The 24,420-nt window shown below is 37.2% G+C and overlaps 1 protein-coding gene across 1 annotated transcript in view; it reads left to right on the top strand.

The window, feature by feature from the left end:
• Positions 1–24,420, top strand: part of LOC127630966 (zinc finger protein GLIS1-like) — a 100,203-nt gene that overhangs the window by 52,292 nt on the left and 23,491 nt on the right. Inside the window, exons 6-8 of the mRNA XM_052108889.1 lie at positions 12,766–12,927; positions 19,657–19,767; positions 21,410–21,551. Coding sequence (XP_051964849.1) covers positions 12,766–12,927; positions 19,657–19,767; positions 21,410–21,551 — 415 coding nt within the window. The remainder of the gene's footprint in view (positions 1–12,765; positions 12,928–19,656; positions 19,768–21,409; positions 21,552–24,420) is intronic.

Here is a 24,420-nt window from a genome sequence, read left to right as displayed (position 1 = left end):
GGTTCATGTTGCACAAAACGGGGAGATAATTGATGGCTTGGTGGTATTGTAAAGGCATCAGGGTGAGTGTAATACTGTCTAATTAGCTTTTAGAGATGCTTAGAACAAAAAGAGTGAGAGGCCAGTTACTGGAGTAACAGATCGTGCTTGGTGACCATCAACGCTTTGACAGGTTCCACAGTATGACCAGAGTGAATGCCATTTGGCTTCTTTGGTGTTTGATTTTCTAGTATTTAAGAAAAAAGAAAGAAATTTAATTAAATAAAATGTATACATTTGACACTAAGTTAATGGTATCCAGTCTTTTAGCTTATACCACTTGGCCTATTCAGTGAGGTCAGGCTTTGATGTTGATGTTGGTGATGGTGATGGGGACTGGCTCACATCAGACTTGTGATCTAATTAATTTAAAAGGTCTTCAGCAGGGTTCAGGTCTGAGCTTTGAGCAGGCCAGTCTAACTACCAAACCAGAGTAAGTAAACCATTTCTTTATGGACCTTGATTTTTGCACAGTGGCATTGTCATGCATGAACAAAAAAACGACCCTCCCCAAATCCTTGCCACAAAGTTGGAAGCAATACTGAAATAGCCAAGGTTTTTAATTAGAAGGGGGTGCTCAAATACTTTTGTAGTGAATGTAGTGTATACGGCTGCTGCTTCAACTTTGGACAATTTCATGTCCCTGGGTTATTTATAACAAACTTTTTTCTTTTTGTTAAATGAATGTCATATTAAAACTGACTTAGAAGGTTTGTATCTGATTCCCAGACAATTTAAACTATGACAATCATCATAAAAATACAAATGATTACATGTTGAAAACTACAATAATCTACACAAAGAGTGAAATAAACTTTAACCATATTAACATTTATTTGTGGAAAATGATTTCTACCATTTTTCCCCGAATTAAGACTTATAATTTTTTTTTTCAAAAGTTTGTATAGTTGTTACCAAGTGTCAGTAAAAAGCATGCCTAAGGTAAATGATGTTTAAAGAAATCAAAGAATAATCAAGGTAAATATCACTTGTAAGCAGAATATGTTTTGTGGATGTCATTTCCAATCAAGCTGATTATTTTTCCGCCAAATTATGCAAAAAGTGCAAGTATTTAATTGTGTGTATGTAGGATACATACATTTTAGATAAGAAATAAGCCTTTGCAAAGCAAAGGTGTCAGCCTTTTTTCTTTTTTTTTTAAACATTAAAAAAAAACATTCTGCCACCATCAATTCCACAACAAAATTCTATTAATTACAAAGACTAAGATGTATGAGTAATGATACTATAGGAATCTTCAGAAAAAATTGCAAAAATTACAAATCACCTATGATCAGTGGTTGTGCTTAAAGGCCTTGTCTGACGGACTGAGTTGTAAAATTTCCATCATGGTCTACACTCACCTAAAGGATTATTAGGAACACCATACTAATACTGTGTTTGACCCCCTTTCGCCTTCAGAACTGCCTTAATTCTACGTGGCATTGATTCAACAAGGTGCTGAAAGCATTCTTTAGAAATGTTGGCCCATATTGATAGGATAGCATCTTGCAGTTGATTGAGATTTGTGGGATGCACATCCAGGGCACGAAGCTCCCGTTCCACCATATCCCAAAGATGCTCTATTGGGTTGAGATCTGGTGACTGTGGGGGCCATTTTAGTACAGTGAACTCATTGTCATGTTCAAGAAACCAATTTGAAATGATTCGAGCTTTGTGACATGGTGCATTATCCTGCTGGAAGTAGCCATCAGAGGATGGGTACATGGTGGCCATAAAGGGATGGACATGGTCAGAAACAATGCTCAGGTAGGCCGTGGCATTTAAACGATGCCCAATTGGCACTAAGGGGCCTAAAGTGTGCCAAGAAAACATCCCCCACACCATTACACCACCACCACCAGCCTGCACAGTGGTAACAAGGCATGATGGATCCATGTTCTCATTCTGTTTACGCCAAATTCTGACTCTACCATCTGAATGTCTCAACAGAAATCGAGACTCATCAGACCAGGCAACATTTTTCCAGTCTTCAACTGTCCAATTTTGGTGAGCTCTTGCAAATTGTAGCCTCTTTTTCCTATTTGTAGTGGAGATGAGTGGTACCCGGTGGGGTCTTCTGCTGTTGTAGCCCATCCGCCTCAAGGTTGTGCGTGTTGTGGCTTCACAAATGCTTTGCTGCATACCTCGGTTGTAAGGAGTGGTTATTTCAGGCAAAGTTGCTCTTCTATCAGCTTGAATCAGTCGGCCCATTCTCCTCTGACCTCTAGCATCAAGGCATTTTCAGCCCACAGGACTGCCGCATACTGGATGTTTTTCCTTTTCACACCATTCTTTGTAAACCCTAGAAATGGTTGTGCGTGAAAATCCCAGTAACTGAGCAGATTGTGAAATACTCAGACCGGCCCGTCTGGCACCAACAACCATGCCACGCTCAAAATTGCTTAAATCACCTTTCTTTCCCATTCTGACATTCAGTTTGGAGTTCAGGAGATTGTCTTGACCAGGACCACACCCCTAAATGCATTGAAGCAACTGCCATGTGATTGGTTGATTAGATAATTGCATTAATGAGAAATTGAACAGGTATTCCTAATAATCCTTTAGGTGAGTGTACATTTATCCATCTTACTGTGAGCTTTTTTCACGCTGTCATTCTGATACTATACCATTTTTCACTTTATTATAATAAAGCAACACATTTATCATGCAGGTTCACACTAACGTAATGACTGATATACTGTATTCAGTCACTAACATAGATCATCTCCTCAAAATCCGAACACAATTGGTCAAAAGAGACACATATTTCAGGTGTTAATGGCGATGGCGCCTGTTAATACATCTTAATACCAGGCGACAAACAGGGTGTGTGCGAGAGAGACAGTGAAGTCAAAACTGATGCACTAGGTTAAAATGTTTTCCTTATTTTTAATCTGTCAAAATTTTGACAGACAGCATTTTAAATTATCCGTCAATGTTTGAAAAAATCGATAAATGACAGAGAATTTTCAGAGAATGCAACCCATGTCTGTGATGCATGTACATGCACTTCTGGACATTTTAAGCATACAAATTAAATAAACTTTTTTATTACTATTAAACTATTTTATTACTAGTAAATTAATGAGAGTGATGAAAACTTTATGAAGGTCATAAAGTGCCAGGAGTTGAAGAACCACCCATAAACTGTCAGTAATTGTCAGTATGAACTTGAATCCCAAACAAACAAAGTCCAGCATCCCAACTCTTGCATTCATATTACACCACTACTGCAGCATCTTCACATAGTTTCAAAATAATCTAGCAATAAGAAATAATTCTTTCACACCAACATTCTCCTCTATTTTAAAACGGACATGCATTTCAGAAGAGTTGAGTATGCTTAAGTGTGCTTGGAGGCACTATACTTCTGTCATGAAATGACTTTACAAGGTAGGCTAATATGTTTTCAGGATGTATCAGTGAGGACGCCACACAGTTATAAATTCTGAATAATGTATCGAGTGACGTAGATCAAAGAAAGTTCATGCTGCACTCAAAAACAAAAATCCTCAGTAAAAATGTAAACAACTTTATATAACAAGCTGTAAATGTTATGTATATGGTTGTAATTTACATGACCACGCTGGCACTGTAAAAAAAAAACACATTGTTGAATTTACAATAAAAAAAAATCATAAACTTGATATTAGTCTTCTGAAACTGTAAAAATCTGCTTTTTACTTCATAAGGTATTTGTTAACCACCGTAGTAACTACAGAAGGGCACATAATAACATGAAGTTCATCATTAGTGGTTCTTCCAGGAGCAAAAACCAATAAACGTAGAGAGACAGTGCTCAGTGTCACTCACACAAACACTAAACACCATCAGGGTAACACATGTGAGATTTAAATAATGCAGTAAATATTAACTGAATGACATCACATATAATACAGAACAACCTTAAGTACATAACTGATATTAAAAGTAAGATTAAACATAACTATTCCCATAAAATATAATTAAATGTAATGGATCACGCAGGGAATTGTGGGAATACCCGATTGTGTTTTTTTTTTTTTTTTTTGTAATTTTAACAATAATTTACTGTAAAAAGTACATGTACTCTCTTGATAAACAATGTACATTTTTACCATTAATTATACAGGAAAATCTTACTTTTTACATCTAAAAAAATTAATTTTAACAACATCTTATTGTAAAATGTACTGAATTGTTTTTTAAAATATATTTTAAAATGTTACTGTGTATTTTACAGTTAATATTCATTAATCAATTAACATTTTATTTCTGTATTCAGTAATTACTGAAATGTTTTACAGTGTGGAGTTACGGGTTAAGGGCTTCAGGAAGAGAACTTGTTGAAGTAACACACATGGCTCGTTTTGACCTTTCATTGAATAAAGAAGACCTTTGCCTGTGTCTTCTATCTTTGTTCTTACCCTGTCAAGCAAATTGTAAACTAGTCAGGTCAAAAAAGATGACAACAAGTGTTTTAGTGCACAGTGTCTCCTGGCAACACTTTAAGGTATGCCCCACACTGGGTTAAGTGCTCCCTTAAAGCCCCAATGATTCCTTCATGTTCTCAATCAAGAGTCCTATATGTAGCATAAGTTCCTAATGCCAGACTTCCACAGTGATGGGTCAGAATCCATAAAGGGGGATTATGTCATCATAGGTTGCTTCCTGTAAAGGTCCCATCCACAATCTACACAGGTTTCATTTTCAGAGCAATTTTGTTAGTCATTTATATGACGACTACCTCAACCGATTTCTTCGCTCCCATCTGGACAACATTCGTCAGCTGAAGATTTGAAAGGTTAAAGGGAATAGACAAAAGTAAAGGAAACAAAGATTCATGGGAACATTCGAATGTGAATTTATTTCAGCTCAATTCCAAGAGAGCAAAACGTTTTTCTTAAAGTTAAAAAATTGAAGAAAAAAAAAGAAAGAAAAATTTACAAGATCATTTTTTTCAAATTAGGCCTCCAATTAGCAACAGATGATGTTGGCTGCTAAAAGGAGAGGCGGGATGTGGATGTGGAAATGATATGTGTAAACTATGTAATGCGAATGTTTTAGCTAAGCTGTGTTTAATTTTGTACCCTGATGAAGTGCATGAGAAACCGGTCTCCCCTTAGCTGTCCCATTGAATCATATGGATATAATTTCATCCATTTACGTTTTTCTGCTCTTTGCTGTGGTTGCCAGGGGGCATTTGGAAACAGGCAGATTAATGGCACATGTTCGCTTTTGCCTGTAGCTCCGTCTGAGCACCGCTGTTCTCTGTGCCGAAAGACGTATCGGCGGTTTCTCTTTTAAAGGTCATAGTTACTCCAGGTGCTCAGCAGTAAACCTCATAACAACTCTCGTTCACCAACAGGAACCAGAATCAATTGCTGATCATTGAAATATCCCATAACTGAGAGATACAATCCGTATTGCATTTCTAAGAGTGCTGAAGCAATTTGTATGCCACAATGAATTACAGAAAACTTGTTAAACTGTAAGAAAACAAGTCATGGTGCTCATTAAAATGCAGGCAACCCTTGCCTTTTTAGCCCTCTAATTACAAGTAATAATGTATTTAATGCTCGTTAGTTGCTAAAGGTTTTAATGTCTGAATAAATGGGGAAATACACTGTTTAGTGTGTTTAGAATCAAAACTTTCTTAAAGGGATAGTTATCAAAAAAATGAAATTTCTGGGATTATTTGCTTCCCCTAATGTTGTTCCAAACCTGTATGAATTTCATTCTTCTGTGGAACTCAAAAGTAGACATTAGGTGAGATGTTGGGATTAGAGGTTTGGATGGGCCATAAAATTAAGTCCGGACCTGACCCACACCCATGGCCATGTTACCTGACCCGACAACTGGTACAATCAGATTTTAATTCAGAATCCCAAAATTGCTCCCTCTCTCTTTATCATTTCTAATTCAATATACTGTAAATTAGATTTGTAAATATCAAAGGCAACATTTATAACAGTAACCTATTGTGACAGGGCGGTGGGCGGGGCCAGGTTGTGATTATACACACCCGGTCTCTTATCAGGCTAATTAAGCCTCCGAGAGGGATAAAGGCCGACTGCGGAAGGTGGTGCGACGAGAGAGAGAGATCGTTTACAGTCAGCTGACCGTCATGTGTGCGTTTCTGTCTTTTGGTTTATTTCATCATTAAAGTATTATTTATATTGTCAAGCTGGTTCTCGCCTCCTCGTCGAAATCCCTTTACACCTATCATAACTGTAAACAAGGCTAGCTTCTTAGCAACATTTGAGCAAAAGGGAATAAAACACTGGCTTATGTTTATTGAAGTGCTGAAACTTTGCTTTGTTTAGAAAAATCTGGAATCATGTGTAAAAGTATAAAACATACAAGAAGTCATTTTTGCAACCTGAACTTGTTCAGAGAATTAAATATTTTTGACACATGTGCTAAAAAACCTAGATAAAGTGCAATGAATGAAACCGATTTAGTTTTTATATCGAAGTGTTTTTAAAGGGATAGTTCACCCAAAAATGCAGAGCACAAACAAAGATTTTTAGAGGAATATCTTGGCTCTGTAGGTCATTACAATACAAGTGGATGGTGATCAGCACTTAAAGCTCCAAAAAGCACAGCCAGTCATAGTAAAAGTAATCCATATCCATGATTCCAGTGGTTTAATGAATGTCGATATGATCACTTTTGGTGAGAAACAGATCAGTAAAAGTCATTTTCACTATAATTGTTTACTTTTCATCACGGTCCTGTCACTTTGTCTGGTTGGGTTTTTGTCTGACGGGACTGTGACATCATCTTCTTGTGACATTTCTGTCTTGTGTTTCGTGTCCTGTCTTTGTGTTGAGCTCATGGGTCTGGGTGTGAGTTACTGCCGTGCGCTCTTCAGTAGTGTCCTGTCACTGTCAAGTTGGTGTTTTTGTCCGACAGGACCGTGACATCATCGTTCCCTGTCTTGTGTTTCGTGTACGTTCTTTGTGTGAACGCACAGGGCCGGTTGTGAATTACCGCCATGCACTTTTCGATCGGTCTTGTTCTTATCAGGAGTATGGTGTCTGGATCCTGACTTCCTGTCTGGTTTTGTTTTGGTATGTGTCGGGATCTGGACACTCCTGCTTCATGTTCGGTTTGTTTTGGTCTAATTATGTTGACGTTTTCCTTCATGTGTTTCAGGTGCCGCTGGCATGCAGAATCTGCATTTCCACGGGAAACCTGATTGTTTGTCCCGCTATCTGACACTTATGGTCGCCCTCCAATGCGCTTTCATGAGAGAACCGAGTACACGCAGCCTCTCTGGTGGCGTAAGCATAAAGGCATGTTCATGCGAGAACTGACACGAGACAACTGGATGTGCAGCTCGGTTTATTTACAACAGAACGTTGTTCACAAGCTTAATTGGTTTTGCTTTCATTTGAATATGCCAGTACACTAACATCACGTGACAGGCTGCGTGTACTTGGTCATACTCGCCGTGTGCATTAATTTAACCACTGGAGTCTTATGGATTACTTTTACTATGACTGTCTGTGCTTTTTGGAGTTTTAGAGTGCTGATTACCATTTACTTGCATTGAATTGACCTACAGAGCTGAGATATTCTTTGAAAAATCTTGTTTGTGTTCTGCAGATGAAATTAAGTCATACTGTACATATCTAGGGTGACATGAGGGTGAGGGTGAGTAAATGATGAGAGAATTTACATTTTTGGGTGAACTATCCCTTTAACTTGACATGGTATAAATGTGGTAGTCCTGCTCCTATCTCATCTGTTCACACATGTTTGTGAGCGAAAGTCTGTGCATGAAACAAGTTATATTGGGTATTTTCTTTTTATTAATTTCAAACTTGAACCCAACCCGCAGTCATACTTGGAAAAACTGACCTGAATCTGGTCCGAAACCCAATGGTTTGTAAAGTCCCGTCGGGTTTCGGACCAAGTTCAAGTCAGTTTTTTAAGCATTCAGGCTAGGTTCAAGAAGCGTTCTGGTCGGGTTGCAACACTCTAGTTAGGTGTATATAGTGACAGAATTGTATTTTTTGGGTGCATTATCCCTTCATGTTTAAGGGTTAGGGTATACTTATTTGGAAAGTCATGTTCTGTGCTTGGCAAATGGAGACATATTTTAACAATATTATTAAAAAGAGCTGATTTCAGAATGTTATGATTTTAAAGTGGAGAAAAATAAAACACCAAAAACAGGGCAAAATGGTGAGAAGCCAAGATATAAGAGAGCAAAATTCCTCCCTGTCATGTGGATTAAACTCTGGCAGATTCCTGTGTTTGTATGGCATCCCAGAATGCAATGCTGTATTTGTAAGGTATCCCAAAATGCTATGTACTTCGCTCCATTGGCAGCCGGTCCATGCACTAAAGGCGGGCTTTACATGATTAGCAAGCTTCTCTCTGTGGACCCATAAATTAAATTTAGCCTGAAATTTGTATTACGTTTAAGAAAGCAGTGAAAGAATGATTATTTCCCCTATACATAAATACACACATTTTGGAACATACATAATCACAGTGTTTGTTTTGAAAACTCAGATTTTCAAGACGTATTTTAGGAGCAAGCACGGGCCATATATCTCGGGTGTGATATGCGAGAATGTCCTGTCTGGTTTGGGGCGATTTTATTAACTTCTGTGTTGTGGGTACATTCTGAGATGTTTTCAAGCTGTGGAATAACAGTCGCAAGTTGACAGACATTGTGGGGTCTGATGTTCCGTAATGGTTTTGTGAGACACTGTCAGAAGGTCAGAGCAAGCATGCTTCAGCCATTGTTTCATTCCAGTGTTATCTCATGAGTATTCATATGTGTTCTTACGCAAAGTTTGGCTCTAGCAAACGTACATTCTCTTACGTTTGCATAGACACTGAAACATACAATATTAACTTATTGACAGCAATTAAACATCATCATTTTACATATCAACACCTATAGAAATGTACAAATGTTTACATATACTGTTTGTATGTATCGAATAATTAATGGAATTAATCAGTTAATTACATTTAATTTATAGTCAATGAGATTAGTTAAATGCCATCACATTTATTTAATGCAGTTGACTTTATATTATGAAATTTTAATGGTTTCATTCAGTTGTGTGTGGTTTCTGCAGCCCTATACAATGTATATAAGGATTATATCACTTTAACCAACACCAAAATTTAAAATGTTAAAATGAATAAAAACTCTGTAATCGTTTAATCATTTATAAAGCATTTCATTTTATCTTTGTTTGCCATGGGACACAAAAGGAGTTTTCAGAATATGGCAAAAACATTTAATTAATCCATACATTTGTTAGCTATAATCCAAGTCTTCCGACTGCTTTCTGTGAAGAACAGACCTAAATTCAAACCTTTAATTCAACGATCTCCATCTACATCTTCCGCAGCGTCGTCCTGCCCGCTGTAACCATCAACGTGCATTTGTTTAATTTTCTAAATTAAAAATTGCCACCTCAAGAATTACAACCAACGGTTTTATGCCAGTGATGTCGAATGCTCATTGGCTCTCAAGTGACGGTCTCATGACCATTTGCAACATGCCGTATTCTGCGATGTATATGTTTGAATGAGATATGGCAGTGCCTTTACGGAGTGCATCAGGAGAAGATTTACAGTGATTAATAATCTAAATTCTACTCTCCATCTTACGCAATGCTATTGTATGCCATCAGTGAGCACATCGGTTGCAGCGCATCACCCTTTGGACTACTTTTGTACTGAATTTGACCATTTCTCTGAATACATTTTGGTTATGGTTAGGTTTAGGAGTAGTGGCTGTAAAATTGATATATTGTATATTAATACTCTACATTAATATACTTGTTACATGTTTTTATATGGTTGAAATGTGGTTATGTTTAGAGGTTTGGGTAGGGTTAAGGGATCTAAAATATATATAAAAAAAAAGTACAAAATTACAAATATATTTATAATCAATTCGTGTACTCAAATATATTTTAAAGGTTTTACGTTTTATATTTATATTGTACGTTTTAGTGTCTAAGAGGTTACAGAAGTTATCACAAGTCTGCTCTGAAAAATTTAATGACGTTAGACATTTTTAATGATACCAGTAAATACTTTAGTTTTGACAACCATAAAATACTAAAACTAAAATAAAAAGTAAATAAACTGAAAGTAGAAAACACTGAGGAATTGAACAGACAAAGTGTGAAAACTAACGAAAACTAAACAGAATTGAAATGATTTTTTTATATATATAAAATAAAATCTAAATTAAAAATCCAAAATTATTATAACCCTGCTTTAACCGCTTAACATGCACACTCATTCAAACGTCAACATGATCACATAGGAGGGCGACGTGTTGCTACTGAATGTTTCTGTACACCGGCATCGACCCATTTCTAATGAGTTACTGACAAGCACCATCTCATCTTTGCATCAATTCAAACATGTTTGCCTTTTCCTGTGGCACGACTGATAGCATTTTGCATGTCAGCAGCTTCATAGACCTGCATTCTCATCCTGCATTAAACTGGAAGTAATCGCGTTCACATTATCAAGACGATCATGAGGGTTTGGGGGTAAACAAAACATACACTCCTCTTCACTGTATTATATAATTTACAACTAAAACCAACCAGCTTTACACCTCGCTTTTGCTGCCCTTCTGTGGATGATTCACCTGGAAACTGGAGCTTACACATGCCCATCATATCAAACAAACGTCCTGCTTCAGACACACGGGGCAGTGGTTTGAATTTTTGTAAGCACAGATTGAGTTCAGCTCAAGAACTTTTGACCTACTGTTGTTGAATTCACAGTGAGATCAGTTTGCAAACTTTTCTATTTTTTAACAATCTATTAGAGTTTTTATAAGCTTTATACTTTAAAAAAAAAAGTAAGTTATAGATTTATAATCTCCCTTTGACTTAAATTGTTAATATGTTTGCCTTATACTAAAATAAGCTAGATAAATAAAAAAAATAAAAAAGAGAATACTAGTTTTTAGAGATGCAAAGTTTTTTTTATTTATTTATTTATTTTTTTTTACTTAACACAGCACCTTTGTGCAAGACATTGAAAAAACAGTAAGACACAGACCAATGGCCAAACACGTCCATCCAGCCCATAGAAAAAGAGCAGCATAGAAAAAAGCATTGATGAATATAAGAAACATGTTTAGTGTGAATGACCCCATACACTGCAAAGAAGGTGTCATGTTGCGTGTTGAATCTCCTGCATAACCAACAGAAAAGAAAATGCACTGAACGTCATGACAACCGGCAAAGCAGCTCTGATGCAAAATTTCGTTTACATTAAACCAAAGCCTAAAACCTATTCTTACCTAAACTTTAATGATATACCTTTGCTCCCATGCAAGACCTGTTATTTACTTTTGCAAATGGAAATCCAGTTTTGTGTTGTTATCTACATATATTATTTGTGTGATGGTAAATACAGTATGTAATTCAGCTGCCCGATGTTTTGTTTGCACATTCCTTTTTCGTTTAATGTGCCATATAACTAGAATTTTGTTTGCACAAAGATACACACACTGTATAATCCAGGTCACTCAATCCATCCTGACCATGGCAGTCTAAGGTTTCACCCCGTATTAAATAGCGTGGCCTCAATAGCAAGCCCTTTGCGAGTGATTGAAGGAGGCCAGAGCCCGAATGATGTTCTGAGGGCCCATTAGAAAATGGAAGGCTCTTTCCTTCAGTGAAACCAGAGCTGCAATAGAACCAGGGGCCTCAGTTAGAGGTCAGTGGACAAAGCTGCCATGTCAGGTTTCACGCTTTCTGACACCTCTAAGAGCTGCCACCTTGGCCCATCAGAGACCACTGATTGTTTGTTAGCATTTGGAGGTGGAGCTAAGAGATAAGGTTGTATAAGGTGTATAATTTGATGAGACCATTAAAACACAAGAGAGCATATAATGTGCATTGCCATGCCTCTTACCCTGATGCTCTGGAGAGAAATTGCGCAGCACTGTCTGGGGATGACTTTAAGAGCAGGCGTAATTGGAAGGGGTGGGGCGTAGCTTTCAGCCATCTTTGGTCTATTCATTTAAGGGATTCTATTTGATGTTCCTATGAATCTGAAGTGCTATATCTATCTTCTGATTCAAATGTTGTATGTCTGAAACATTAATTCAACTAAAAGTATAATAAAGTATTTGAACACTTAAGTACACACATAAACATTTAAGAAAGTCATTACATCATCATTGCATTGCATAGCACATAATAACACCAAGTGGCTTTTGCAAAATAAAAATAAAAATTCTGCTTGAATATATTTTCTCTACTTTTCTGAGCAATTTTTGCAATTACTTTGTTAACTGGTCCCAAAGTCATTTTAGCGTATGTATGAAGTAATTTCCTCAAGTTCACACAGGTATCCAAGCAGAATAACTACAGAACTAAGAACATGTTCCACTAACGGTTGACAACCAGAAAGTGTCCAAATACTTTTTGTCTTAATTTTGAACAGTTATCATTTTATAACTGTTGTTTAATTAAAAACTAACAAACTTCTTATGTGAAATGTTTTGTTTGAAAAGTGTGCTGTAATATCGTTCTTTGAAAATAAATGCCAGTTATCTAATGCAATGACATTCATATATTTTTAAGTGTCCAAATACATTTTGAGGCCGTTGTATCATATCAAGGGCTCATCTCGAAAAATTATTTCATTTCTGTAAAACATTTGCATGCATATATATATATATATATATTAGTTTACTCATGACCCTTCTCTCTCTCTCTCCCTCAGTTCGAAGGTTGTAACAAAGCTTTCTCACGACTGGAGAATCTGAAGATTCACTTGCGTAGTCACACAGGAGAGAAGCCTTACCTGTGCCAGCACCCAGGCTGTCAGAAAGCATTCAGCAACTCCAGCGACAGAGCAAAGCATCAGCGCACACACCTGGACACTGTGAGTACACAAAAACAGCCATTTCTAATTTGTATGCCATAGTTGAAACCTGAAAGTGATTCAGAAATAGTCAAGAAAACTGTTTTTTGTATTTTCTTGACAAAAACAATAGGTTTTTACAGCATCCTGAAGCCAGATATTAGTCATGAGTAGGCCCAGACAGATCTTTCTGTATTTTCAAACATTAAATAATTTTTTGAAGAATTCTGTGGAATTTATTTAAAGGTGCTGTAAGTGATTTAATTTATTATTTATTTATTTTTATCAAAAAACATACAGAAAACATTCCAATAACCTGTCAGATATCACTGAAGTCCGTCACTGTTACAGCCCTAGGCTTCATAAACAGCGGGGTAAAAGATGTCCAGGGGCCATGGTCAGATCCTTTGTTTAGCCAATCAGAAGACTTTCTGTCTGTCATTCATTATGTGCGTTCACAGTGCAGTGCATATATGCTCGTATAAATGCCGGTATGATGTCTTGCTCCAACAAAACGCACAGTGTCGGATGGCAATATGCTCAGATGCACCCTCTATCTGCTCCAACACAATGGTCTCTATTGTGTCTGTGTTTGCGCATGTCTTTGGAGTGCGGGGTTTGGAAAGTGGGGGCTTGGCTATTTCAACCTCTGGTCAGGTGGAAGTTCCAGAATGTCTAAAATCACTTACAGCTCCATTAAGCATGGTAAAATTTGTTTAACTTTATCTTTAGCCACGTTCCCACTAATACGTTTTCGGTTAAGAACTCCGTTTTCTGTAATCTAACGTCATGGTTTTTCAAAGTACATGGTAATAGACAACTGTGACGAGGAGGAGGGCGTGGCCGGGCTGTGAAGGTGCACGGCCGGCGCTGAATCAGGTGATCAGTGGGAGAGCGAGCTAAAGGGGAGCCGGAGAAGCGGGAGAGAGAGAGTCACACGTAGCCGCGCTGTATGTGCGTTTTGTTGAATTTCTCATTAAACTTTATGTTGACTGTTCAGCCGGTTCCCGCCTCCTCCTTGCCCATCCCTTAACTGTTACAGTGGTGCCGAAACCCAGGAGGAGGAGGGATGTGCTGCCACGGAGTCCTCGCCGCTGCCATCCACCAGGGCAGCAGCGCGGCCGTCTGCCTGGGGACGGAGGGGTCGCTGCCGGCCGTCGAGAGCCGGAGGAACCACTGCCACCCACCAAGAAGGGGAGAGAGATTCCATCCACCAGGGGTTGGAGGGCTCACTGCTGTCCGCCGGGGGGAGGAGCGAGCTGTCATCCGCCAGAGGGCAAAGGAGCGGTGGTGGACCGGGCAACAGAGTGTCCAGGGACCGGCGAGCAAGTTTTTTTCTCTCTCTCTCCTCTCTCTATTTCTCTGTGTCTCCTACTCGCCCTTTCCCCATGCCTCCTCCTCATCATGACAACAACATAAGCGCAATTCAAGTCTGGATAAGAGGCGTAAATGAAGTAAAATCGTGTGTTATCAACCAAAACGGATTAGTGTGGATATGATCTTTATGAATCACGCATATAGCAGTACTGGTGAAATCTGTGGAGCTTTTTGCAGAGCCCAGATTCTGGGTGGGCCTGGACATGAGTAATCCGTAGGTGAAGAGCCTATAGTTTTTATTTAAAGTTCACAGGAAAATCTTAACCTCTTAGTTCATATGGACATTACAATCAGACCCAAAATGTTATGTTTGGTACCTTTATTTGACTCAGTCTTTGAAAAAACTCATGGAAGGTCGCAATAAACATCTCTCTATGGGATGATGAGGGGGAAACCCTGTTATATCACACGTAATTTAACACTGTGCTTCGTTTGTGATAGCAACGACACACGGCAGAGGAGAGAGAGGGGTAGAAAAGAAAAAGAAAGGGAGGTAGACATGTCTTGGTTGTGTCCCATTCCCACAATGTGAGGAAAAATAAAGGTGAAGGAAAGCTTGATTTAGTCATTCCTCACTCTTTGGTTCTGGCAAAACCCTGGGCTACATCACATCACAGTACAGCTACTGCGCTGCGCTACTGCCACACTGCCACGTCCAATTATCCCTAAGACTCCAGATGCCCAGTGCTGCACATTAGCACGCCTATGTGCCCTGCCACAGCCTCCCCACACTCCTCATATAAATAGAAAAAATCACTCGGACTGTAATGATATTTATTCTTGACAGAGCCTTTTTATTTTTTTTTTCCGCTCTTCACTTTCTCTTTTTCTGTTTTCAGTACGTTTAGACGGCAGGGGGATTATATGGCACTGCACAGTGAAAACAAATAAATGCATAGAGACTAGGTGCCCTGTGAGCAGAACAGCGTTATTTAGAAAACGAGGAAAGGTAGGAAAGGAGAGCTAATAAAGGAAGCCTATCCACTTTCACTTTAATGACTGCCTGAGAAATGTAAAATGCATGGGAGAAAATTACCTCTGCATGTTCTGGACTGAGTGTAAAGTTTACCAGAGAGAATCACAAGTTACACTGATATACACCACTAGTCAAAAGTTTGGATAAATCTACTAATTCTTTGTTATTACTGTTTTCTACACTTTAGAAAGATTGAAGTCAATACTAGTCTGATCAACCAAACCATCACGTGTGTGTGTATATGTGTATGTATATATATATAAATCGACAGACCTAAAATATATATATATATATATATATATATATATATATATATATATATATATATAGGCTATATATATATTAGGTCTGTCGATTTAACAAGTTAATTCAGTGCGATTAAATTTTAAATCAATTTGCCCCGGACCGTAATAAGGAAGATTCCTGAGAAATGCAAGCTTGTAGTACCACCTGTTTACTCCAGAGGGCAGTAATTAAAATTTCAGCTATGTGGCAACGCGCAGTTTATACAGTGAAGAAAACACGTTAGGTTCTTGTGTTCAAAACACTTGATGGAGCGCAAATTTGAACTAAGGGATCTCAAGATGTGTTCTAAGTATTAAACTGTATTTAACTTGACAAAATTGTATGTTTATGATGCAATGCACCCGAGACGCTACACAAGCATGTCTGACGCGGGTGTACATTGACAGGCCCTTAAACAAGCCCTCATAATAAATCTCCAACTGATTGACAAATTAATTTGTGTAATGGATTGCTGTGAACTGTATGCCAATGATTGACTTATGATCAATAATATGGTAGTAAACAATACATTGTATTCTAAAGCCGCTTTTTATATTGTTTTATCAATGATGAAATCTTCTGCCACAAGAATGTAATACATTTTGATTATCTGAATATTTTGTGTATATATATATATATATATATATTAGGGCTGTCAATCGATGACGTGGACCAATGGAAGTAAGAATGTGTTTTGCATCCGATAGGAAGTTTTCCTGAAAGTTCATCCAGATGAGCTGTTACGAACCACTGGAACGAACTCAAAAACACCTTCTTTTTGGCAAAATTTAGTTCTAAATGAACCGTTCCTCCTCTGTACACAATTTGCATGATGCAAATTTCGCCATCAGCACAGTCTGCGCAGACTGACCTCGCACAGCCCCGATTCTCTCAACAGGGCACACAGTCCTCATCTGTGAGCACCGTCAGTGCACGCGCCTGCCATATATACATATATATATATATATATATATATATATAATGGCATGTAAATAACATTTCAATTGTTTTTTGTATTACACAGTAATCCAGTAACCACAGATGGAATGTGTGCAATCGCATGTTCTAACAAAAAGACAGATCAAACTTATTGTACAGTGCGCAGTGACTTTGACATGAGGGACCAATTAGATGTAGTGCACTTTAATATAAGGTTGCTCTCTTGTGTGGATCTCCTGCCTGCTTCCAGTGTACACTGCTGGGATCACAGCCTGCTTTTGTCATGGACTGACCATCATAACATTTGTAAATCAGAGGTACACAGTTTTGATTCAGGCAGAGAAAATGCATGCTTTACATCAAGAAATCACTGGATGTGCACAAGTTTTCTAAAGTTTATAAATTAAATCTTTGAAAGATATTAAATCAAAATATTTGGAGCTGGTGTATGATATAAATTCTAGTACTATTTGCCTTTTTGTCAATAGACAAGTCAGTTAAAAGTTACAGAGAGCTGCTGAGTAGAGAGAGGGACTTTAAACATAATGCGCATCTGGGTACTGTTTAAATGACACGCTGTTGCACGCTGTCTATTATTGTGGGAACACAATTGTATATAAAAACAAACAAATTGTTATTGGTCATTTACATGACTCAGATGGCTCCTTCACATGAAAATGGACAATTTTCAGCACTGTTGTAGCTTGAGAAATTAATCTGCCAAACGGGAAAATGTATCAGGCGATGCAGAGAATTTTAAAATAATAAATATGGGGTGATATATTGGCGCTTGACCACTAATCAAAAATATTACATGGATTTTTGGGAAATGGATATGGATGTATGGGAATTATGTAGTGACTAAAAATGTTAAACAAATTAAACATATCTTTTATTTTTGATGCACCCTTTGCCTTCTCTTAACCAACTTCATGATGTGCCACTTGGGATGCTTTTTAAACAGCATTGAAATAGATATCATGAATGCAGGACACTTGTTGGCTGTTTCCTTTACTATCTGCTCCAACTCATCCACTTATTTATTTGAATTTTTTTTTACTACATTTTTTAATTTGTGAGGAAATTCTTATGTAGGCACTATTTTTAGGCTATTTATTTATAGAACTAAATTAATGCACTTAATATATATATATATATTTTCTTGCAAACCAGTATAAATGATTATATGTATGCTTGTGTGATATTTACTGGAAAATCTCTATTCTTCTTTTCTCTTCCTGTGTTCTCAGCTGAAAGGTAGGGTACTGTTTTTCCTCTTTCACTAAAACTATATAAACTCTCAGATTTCTATTGACAATCAATTTAAAATGTTTAATTTTAATTAAGCCTTGTTGCTGTCTGATTCCATTTTTGTTTGTTGTTTTATTTAGTAATATATTTATTTTGGTATTTAAAAGTGAAGTGTATAATTTCTTCAGCACAAGAAAAACCAAGCGGAATTGCTAAAGCAATGACAAACAGGTTAACAAACACCATTGGTCATCCAAACAGAAATCCCCAACCCAACACCATTGTTTGAGCCAATGTTGCTGGTCGGGATCCTCAAACAAACCGGACATTTTTTTTATACTGTATCGCCACAGAGTCTCAGTTTCGGAGAAATCAATCTCAAGGCCCCAGCACACTCATGGCGAGTTGTTTCTCCGTTCTTCGCTCCGAGCCGAGTTTGAAACAGCTGAGCAACGACAAACTGTTTGCGAACTTTCAGACACCGGCCACAAAACTAGGGGAAACGTTTAGAGGTACATTTTAAATATGAGGTTGCTCAAGACTACATGTAAAACATAAACAAATATGACATTAAAATGTGTTATCAATTCATGCAAGATCAGAAATATAAGCTGTTGGATGTTGATTTAAAGTAAAAATATATGCAGTAGATAATATGTCATTTGTAATGTTCACCTTGTTCTTTCATGGCACTAATGCACTAACATGCATAATTCTGCCATAATATGTGCTGATATACTGTATAATAATGTCACTGATATTACTGAAAATATGGGTGTGTAAAATAGTGTTAATGAGCAGAATACAGACAAAAGAATAATGATAGGCAAATCTTGCTGTTGGCAGATGTGTGAAGGGTTTTTGGCTGCACTTGGCACATGAGTGAATGGGTCCTTAAGAGTGTTTGAGTAGATTTGATATCTTTTGTTGACCAGTTAAACAATAAAATAATTTTTGGGGAAAATGTCTCTACATGAACAATCTTACAGACCTATATAAGTTTGCTACATCTTGCTGATAACTCTGTATGCCAGAGTGGTTATATTGATCTTAACTGACTGAATGGTAATAAACTGTCTGCTTCAAAGTAAGTCGAACTCCAGGTCACACCTAACGATGACGTGGACCAATGGAAGTAAGAATGTGTTTTGCATCCGGTAGGAAGTTTTCCTGAAAGTTCACCCAGATGAGCTGTTACGAACCACTGGAACGAACTCAAAAACACCACCTTTTTGGCAAAATTTAGTTCTAAATGAACCGTTCCTCCTCTGTACACAATTTGCATGATGCAAATTTCGCCATCAGCACAGTCTGCGCAGACTGACCTCGCACAGCCCGATTCTCTCAACAGGGCACACAGTCCTCATCTATGAGCACCGTCAGTGCACGCGCCTGCAATTGAATGTACTAAAAGTTTGTCGCAAAACCAATGTAGTGGGTATGCATCGAACGCATTCATATTTGCTCGCGGTCAGAAGAGCATACTTTGAAAAACAATGCGGTTGACCAATTGCAAGGCGATCTGAAACGCACAAAAACAAAGTATACCCGGGCTTTAAGAGCTCACGTGTAGTTGTCTCTGTACATTAAGCTGGTTTAAAAGAAAGTGTTTTAACTTTAAATCACACACTTCACCTTTAAATCATTTGACTTGAACATAGACATTTATTTTTCAAAATAAAACATCTGTTTTTGAAGTTCAAAATTACCCATGTCTACATTGTCATTCATTTTTGGTTTCCGTATCTGTTTCTAAAATGTTTTTCCTTTAATTACTTATTGCTTAAAATGATTTTAACACCTAAATTATAATTGCTACATTCAATGATACATTTTGTGACACTGTTTTTTTTAATGTCCTCTTTGTGGTTGAACTGGATATAATTATGATTCCTAGACACATTGTGCATTTCCTGTTTCAGAAACCATATGCGTGTCAAATCCCAGGCTGCACTAAACGCTACACAGATCCAAGTTCCCTTCGCAAACACGTGAAGATCCACTCTGTCAAAGACCAGCAGGTGCGTAGGAAGGTAAGAATGACAGAACATCTCAATGTAATATTAAATGTAAGATTAAAATGTAATCTATACAAATCAGCACATCAGGGTGCAATTAGCTCTTTTGTCAAAGCAGGCTTTGTCATCGACCTTGAGAAACACGTATCTAGTGGATATTTTTCATGGTCAATTGTGTCTTTTTCACGGCTTGGTGCAGTTGGTTCTACTTAGGTTTGTCTTTGAAAATCATTTCCCCAACAAAAGATCGATTCTGACCACATTTCAGCATCTACATGGTGAAGAGTGCATTCCTCATTAAAGTGGGTAATTATAAGCAGAATGGCCTCATTGTTGCATTGGACTTAACAAAAGCTGACTGATACGTTCTTCTTGCTTGCAGTTGTAAGCGGAAACACATGTGAGCGTGTACCATTGTTAATAAGCTGTGCAGCGTTATACCCCTGTGGCCAGATGTTGTGGGCCGATGTCAAACAAACACTCCCCCTCCAGCTATTGCAAAAGAGGCCTGTTATAGCATGCTGTGGCAAAAACATTAAACCTCCATTACATTTGACAAATAGCTGAGAGTACAAAGATTTCAACTGGAAGACATTAATTTTTCTGCATTCAATATATAGTACATTACATAAATTTAAATTATAAATTGTTATATTTCTAATTTTCAAATTTGTGATGAAGGCAATATAGAGTTAATATTAAATATATATTAAATCATATATAATTTACATTAATATTTATAACATAAATAAAATTATGATAGATTGATTGATTGATTGATTGATTGATAATAGCACCTTTGCTCATGTGATATTGCTTAAATAATGCTTTCAAGTTGCATGTCAAGGCTCATTTCAGCTATTGTTTTTTGGAATGAATCATCTTCAAATTAAGTCCACTCATTCTGAATTCATGTAACCAAAGGTACATTTCCAGATAAACAATTCCATGCTACAATCTGAGCTTTCAAAGTCAGTCTAAAATTCCTGAACAAATATTGCCACTCAAACTTTTAACAAATAATGCATATGATGCATGAATATTTTTTAGGTAGTTTGATGCCTAATGAAGGGAACAATCAGTCCTGCATGCAAATTTCGATTGTTCACCAACAAACGAGACATCTTCACCCCTTAGCAGCCAATTACAGGGCGTCCCAACCTGTAAGCAGAACGACGGATGTGTGAATGGGTTATCCTCTTCGCCTTGTCCCCTTATGTTTCCAATCAAAGGTTCCTGTTTGTGGCGAAGAAGCGTTCTTCGCTAAGCTTGTCATTTCCTATGTTGGGCAGAGGGGGATGTCACCATTGACTGATGTGTTTTTTTATTAAAGACTTTTGTTTTGGCCCAATCCAGTTTACACAAGTGTGCCTCTATTCATTGTCCCTGTCCTCATTTCTTCTGTCACGCCATCCCATTCTGGTAAAGACGTCACCGAAGTCTTTATTAACATGATGTTTAGTTTGTAATTTGAATTTCTCCATTCAAAATTAAAAAAAATATATATATATATCTGTGTTGAGATCAGTTACTGTACTTTGTTTTGTGAGAATGGAATAATAATGGTTGTAACCTAATTTACACATTTTTATTTTAATACAATGTTTTGATATTCCCATCCATAAAACCTTTGCTTTTCTTTCCTTGTGATTGACAGCTGAGGGTGTGCCCGCATTTAGAGCCGGATGCTCTAAGCGAATGTTTATCGGTCCAGCATCTGCATGGCCCCGCCCCTTCCCAACACTCTCTGAATGGTAAAGAAGGACACTCTCCAGTGCTTGGCCAGGAGATGTTCACAGGTACAGCCCACTTTATCCTTAATATACTGTACACCGACCCATGTCAAATGTCTCTTGTTTTGGAAGGATATGATTCCCATAGGCTTATATCATAGAGACTTAAAGGGGTGGGCTCTTGAGTGATTGTTTACATTTTCTGAAAAAACAAACAAACATTCCTAATAAGTATTTTCTTACTTGCAGTAAGTGGTTTCTTGCAACTGGGCCAGGTTCCCTCCTTCAATGCAAGTTTATAGTTTTTTTTTGTTTGTCAGACAAAAGTGCCCCTTGATTGTGTATACGGTATTAATAATTCATGTTTAATACAAAGATTAATACTTGTGGCTTGAGGTTTGTTTAAATCCCTAACGCGTACTATAAGCAAAAAATATATATATAAAAATAGCCTTAGCTATTGCCATATAAAGCACCACTAATAATATTTAAAAAGTAATACTAAATGTGTCCAAAAATTACTCTAAAAGTTTCGAAATTATTCTAAAGATTGCGTTGATTGTAATTTCATACTTCTAACTGGTGAGATTAACTGAAGGTTTCAAAACCTTCACTTAAATTGGAGGGAGAATTGATTGTATATCTTGGTCTGTAGCATACATTACTGCTTGTTTTTGTAGGAGCAAATGTTTGGTATAATTTATGTATCTTGGGATCTTTTGTGGAGATGGGTAAAGAGGTTTGTTCACTCCACCCTACAATGTACCAAACCCCAGATGTGTTCAAGTGTGTGTTCACTTGCAGAACATTTTATGTGATCCAAAACCAATAAGCTATGATTTAACAGCTCAAATGGACATGACAGAATAAAGGGAATTGTAATGTTATGAAGACCATATGCTATGATAATATTGTAAACATATGCAATGCACAATCTGTGTTGGATGCGAATTTCCCCATGCTACTTCCAATGTTATGCAACCCAAGCTAAATCAGTTCTGGAGGAGATTTACCTTAAAATACTCATCTATGACTCATGACTTTTTGATTCAGAGCGAGGTCAAAGTTGAAATCTTTGCATGTTTTGCAATGTGTTTGTTTTGGATTAGTTAAACCACAGTAGTTGGTCCCTCGTATTTTGGAGGTAATTTTTCTTAGGCTCATTCTTGTCTAAGCATTGTATACACACCACATGGCCAAAAGTATGTGGACACCCGATTGAATACTTTTGAGGTACAGATGCAAAGGTGAAGGATGTTATGGCAGCCAGTCATGGTTTCTTGTATTCCAATTTCAATACAAGTTAAGCTCAGTCGTCAGCATTTGTGGCATAATGTTAATTACCGCAAAAAACTATTTCGACTTCCTTTTCTTTACCTCTTCAACTCTGTGGATCTGCTGGCGGGTATAAAAGGGGGTGCTTTATGGAGAAAAAAAAAGTTTTCGCTTAAAATATTCAAGTTCCTGTATACATATAGTAAGTCAGGCATATGGTGTATTGTTTGAAAGCTTTGACTCTGAACTTTTCACTTATCACTTCTGCATTTATGTTACATAAAATTACAAAATAAAGCCTGAAAACTTCACAAATATGTCGCAAATAAGCGCCACCTAGTGGTTATGTGGTAGAAATATTCATTTGAATATAAAAGTCTTTCAAATAGCACTCAAATATACAAATCATATATCAAATGAAAGCTCTCATTTTCAGAAATGCGGCAGTATGGTTTATTTTGTTACCCTAATATCACAGTTCAAAAGATTTTCAAAAGCAATAACAAAGTGAAATTATTTAAAATACTGTACAAACGTCTCATTTTTGCACTGAACACTGCTGCTGTAAACCACAAATAGCTCAATTCTTTCTACAAAATGAGATTTGTTACCTGTCTGTGAGATGCTTGTGTAAATAATCCACATCTTAGATGTCAAGAACAAATTTGGGGTCAAGCAGGAAAAGCATGCTAAATAACCATTTAAATGTATATAAATATATGTTATCGACTATTTATGATAAAATGTTATACATCATCACACAGGAGAGGATCTCAGCTTTTTAATGACATCTAGATTGAGCTTCTAGGTGCTGCATGAACTGAAAATTAGACTGAATGTCTATAGACGAGCACATGTGAGGCTAAAATGCATTACAGTGCCAACTACATTTCAGATCTGCAAAATGTGACGGAAGGTGATAGAAGAAAAAAAAAATTCTAGTACCTGCCATCTCTCTCTCTTTCCTAGCATTTGTCCCACGTAGCAGTAGGGTCCACTTCGTGATAATCCACATATATATATATATATATATATATATATATATTTGATTTGGCATAAGTTTTACGCCAGATGACGTAGTGACGCAGTGGCTGGGGGACTCTCACTCACACACGTACGGGCAATTTAGAGTCTCCAATTCACTTAACCTGCCTGTTTTTGGACTTGTGGGGGAAATTGGAGCACCCAGAGGAAACCAATGCAAACACGGGGAGAACATGCAAACTCCACACAGAAAGGCCCTAGTTGAGCCGGGACTCGAAACTTGGACTTGCTGTGAGGCGACAGTGCTAACCACTGAGCCACCGTGCCGCCCTTAGTACATGCCGTCTAGTGGAATATATATATATATATATATATATATATATATATATATATATATATATATACACACACACACACACACACACACACACACACACACACACATAGTATATTTAATTCTAATCATTAAATTATTTATGAATAATTGAAGTCCTTTTTATTTGTAATTTTTTTTTCTGAAATAATTATACACATTTTTTGTGAATGTTGAGTTTTTAAACATGAGTGTGAAAAATCGCAGCCAGCAGCCCAGATATGCCCCAGAGTTGAAGTTACAGTGAGGCACTTACATTGGAAGTGAATGGGGCCAAATTTTAGAAGGTTTAAAGGCAGAAAT

Source organism: Xyrauchen texanus, chromosome 37 (genome assembly GCF_025860055.1).
Source record: "Xyrauchen texanus isolate HMW12.3.18 chromosome 37, RBS_HiC_50CHRs, whole genome shotgun sequence".
NCBI lineage: Eukaryota > Metazoa > Chordata > Actinopteri > Cypriniformes > Catostomidae > Xyrauchen > Xyrauchen texanus.
Note: the sequence above shows the minus strand (reverse complement) of the source record. Positions and strands in the feature narration are given on the sequence as shown.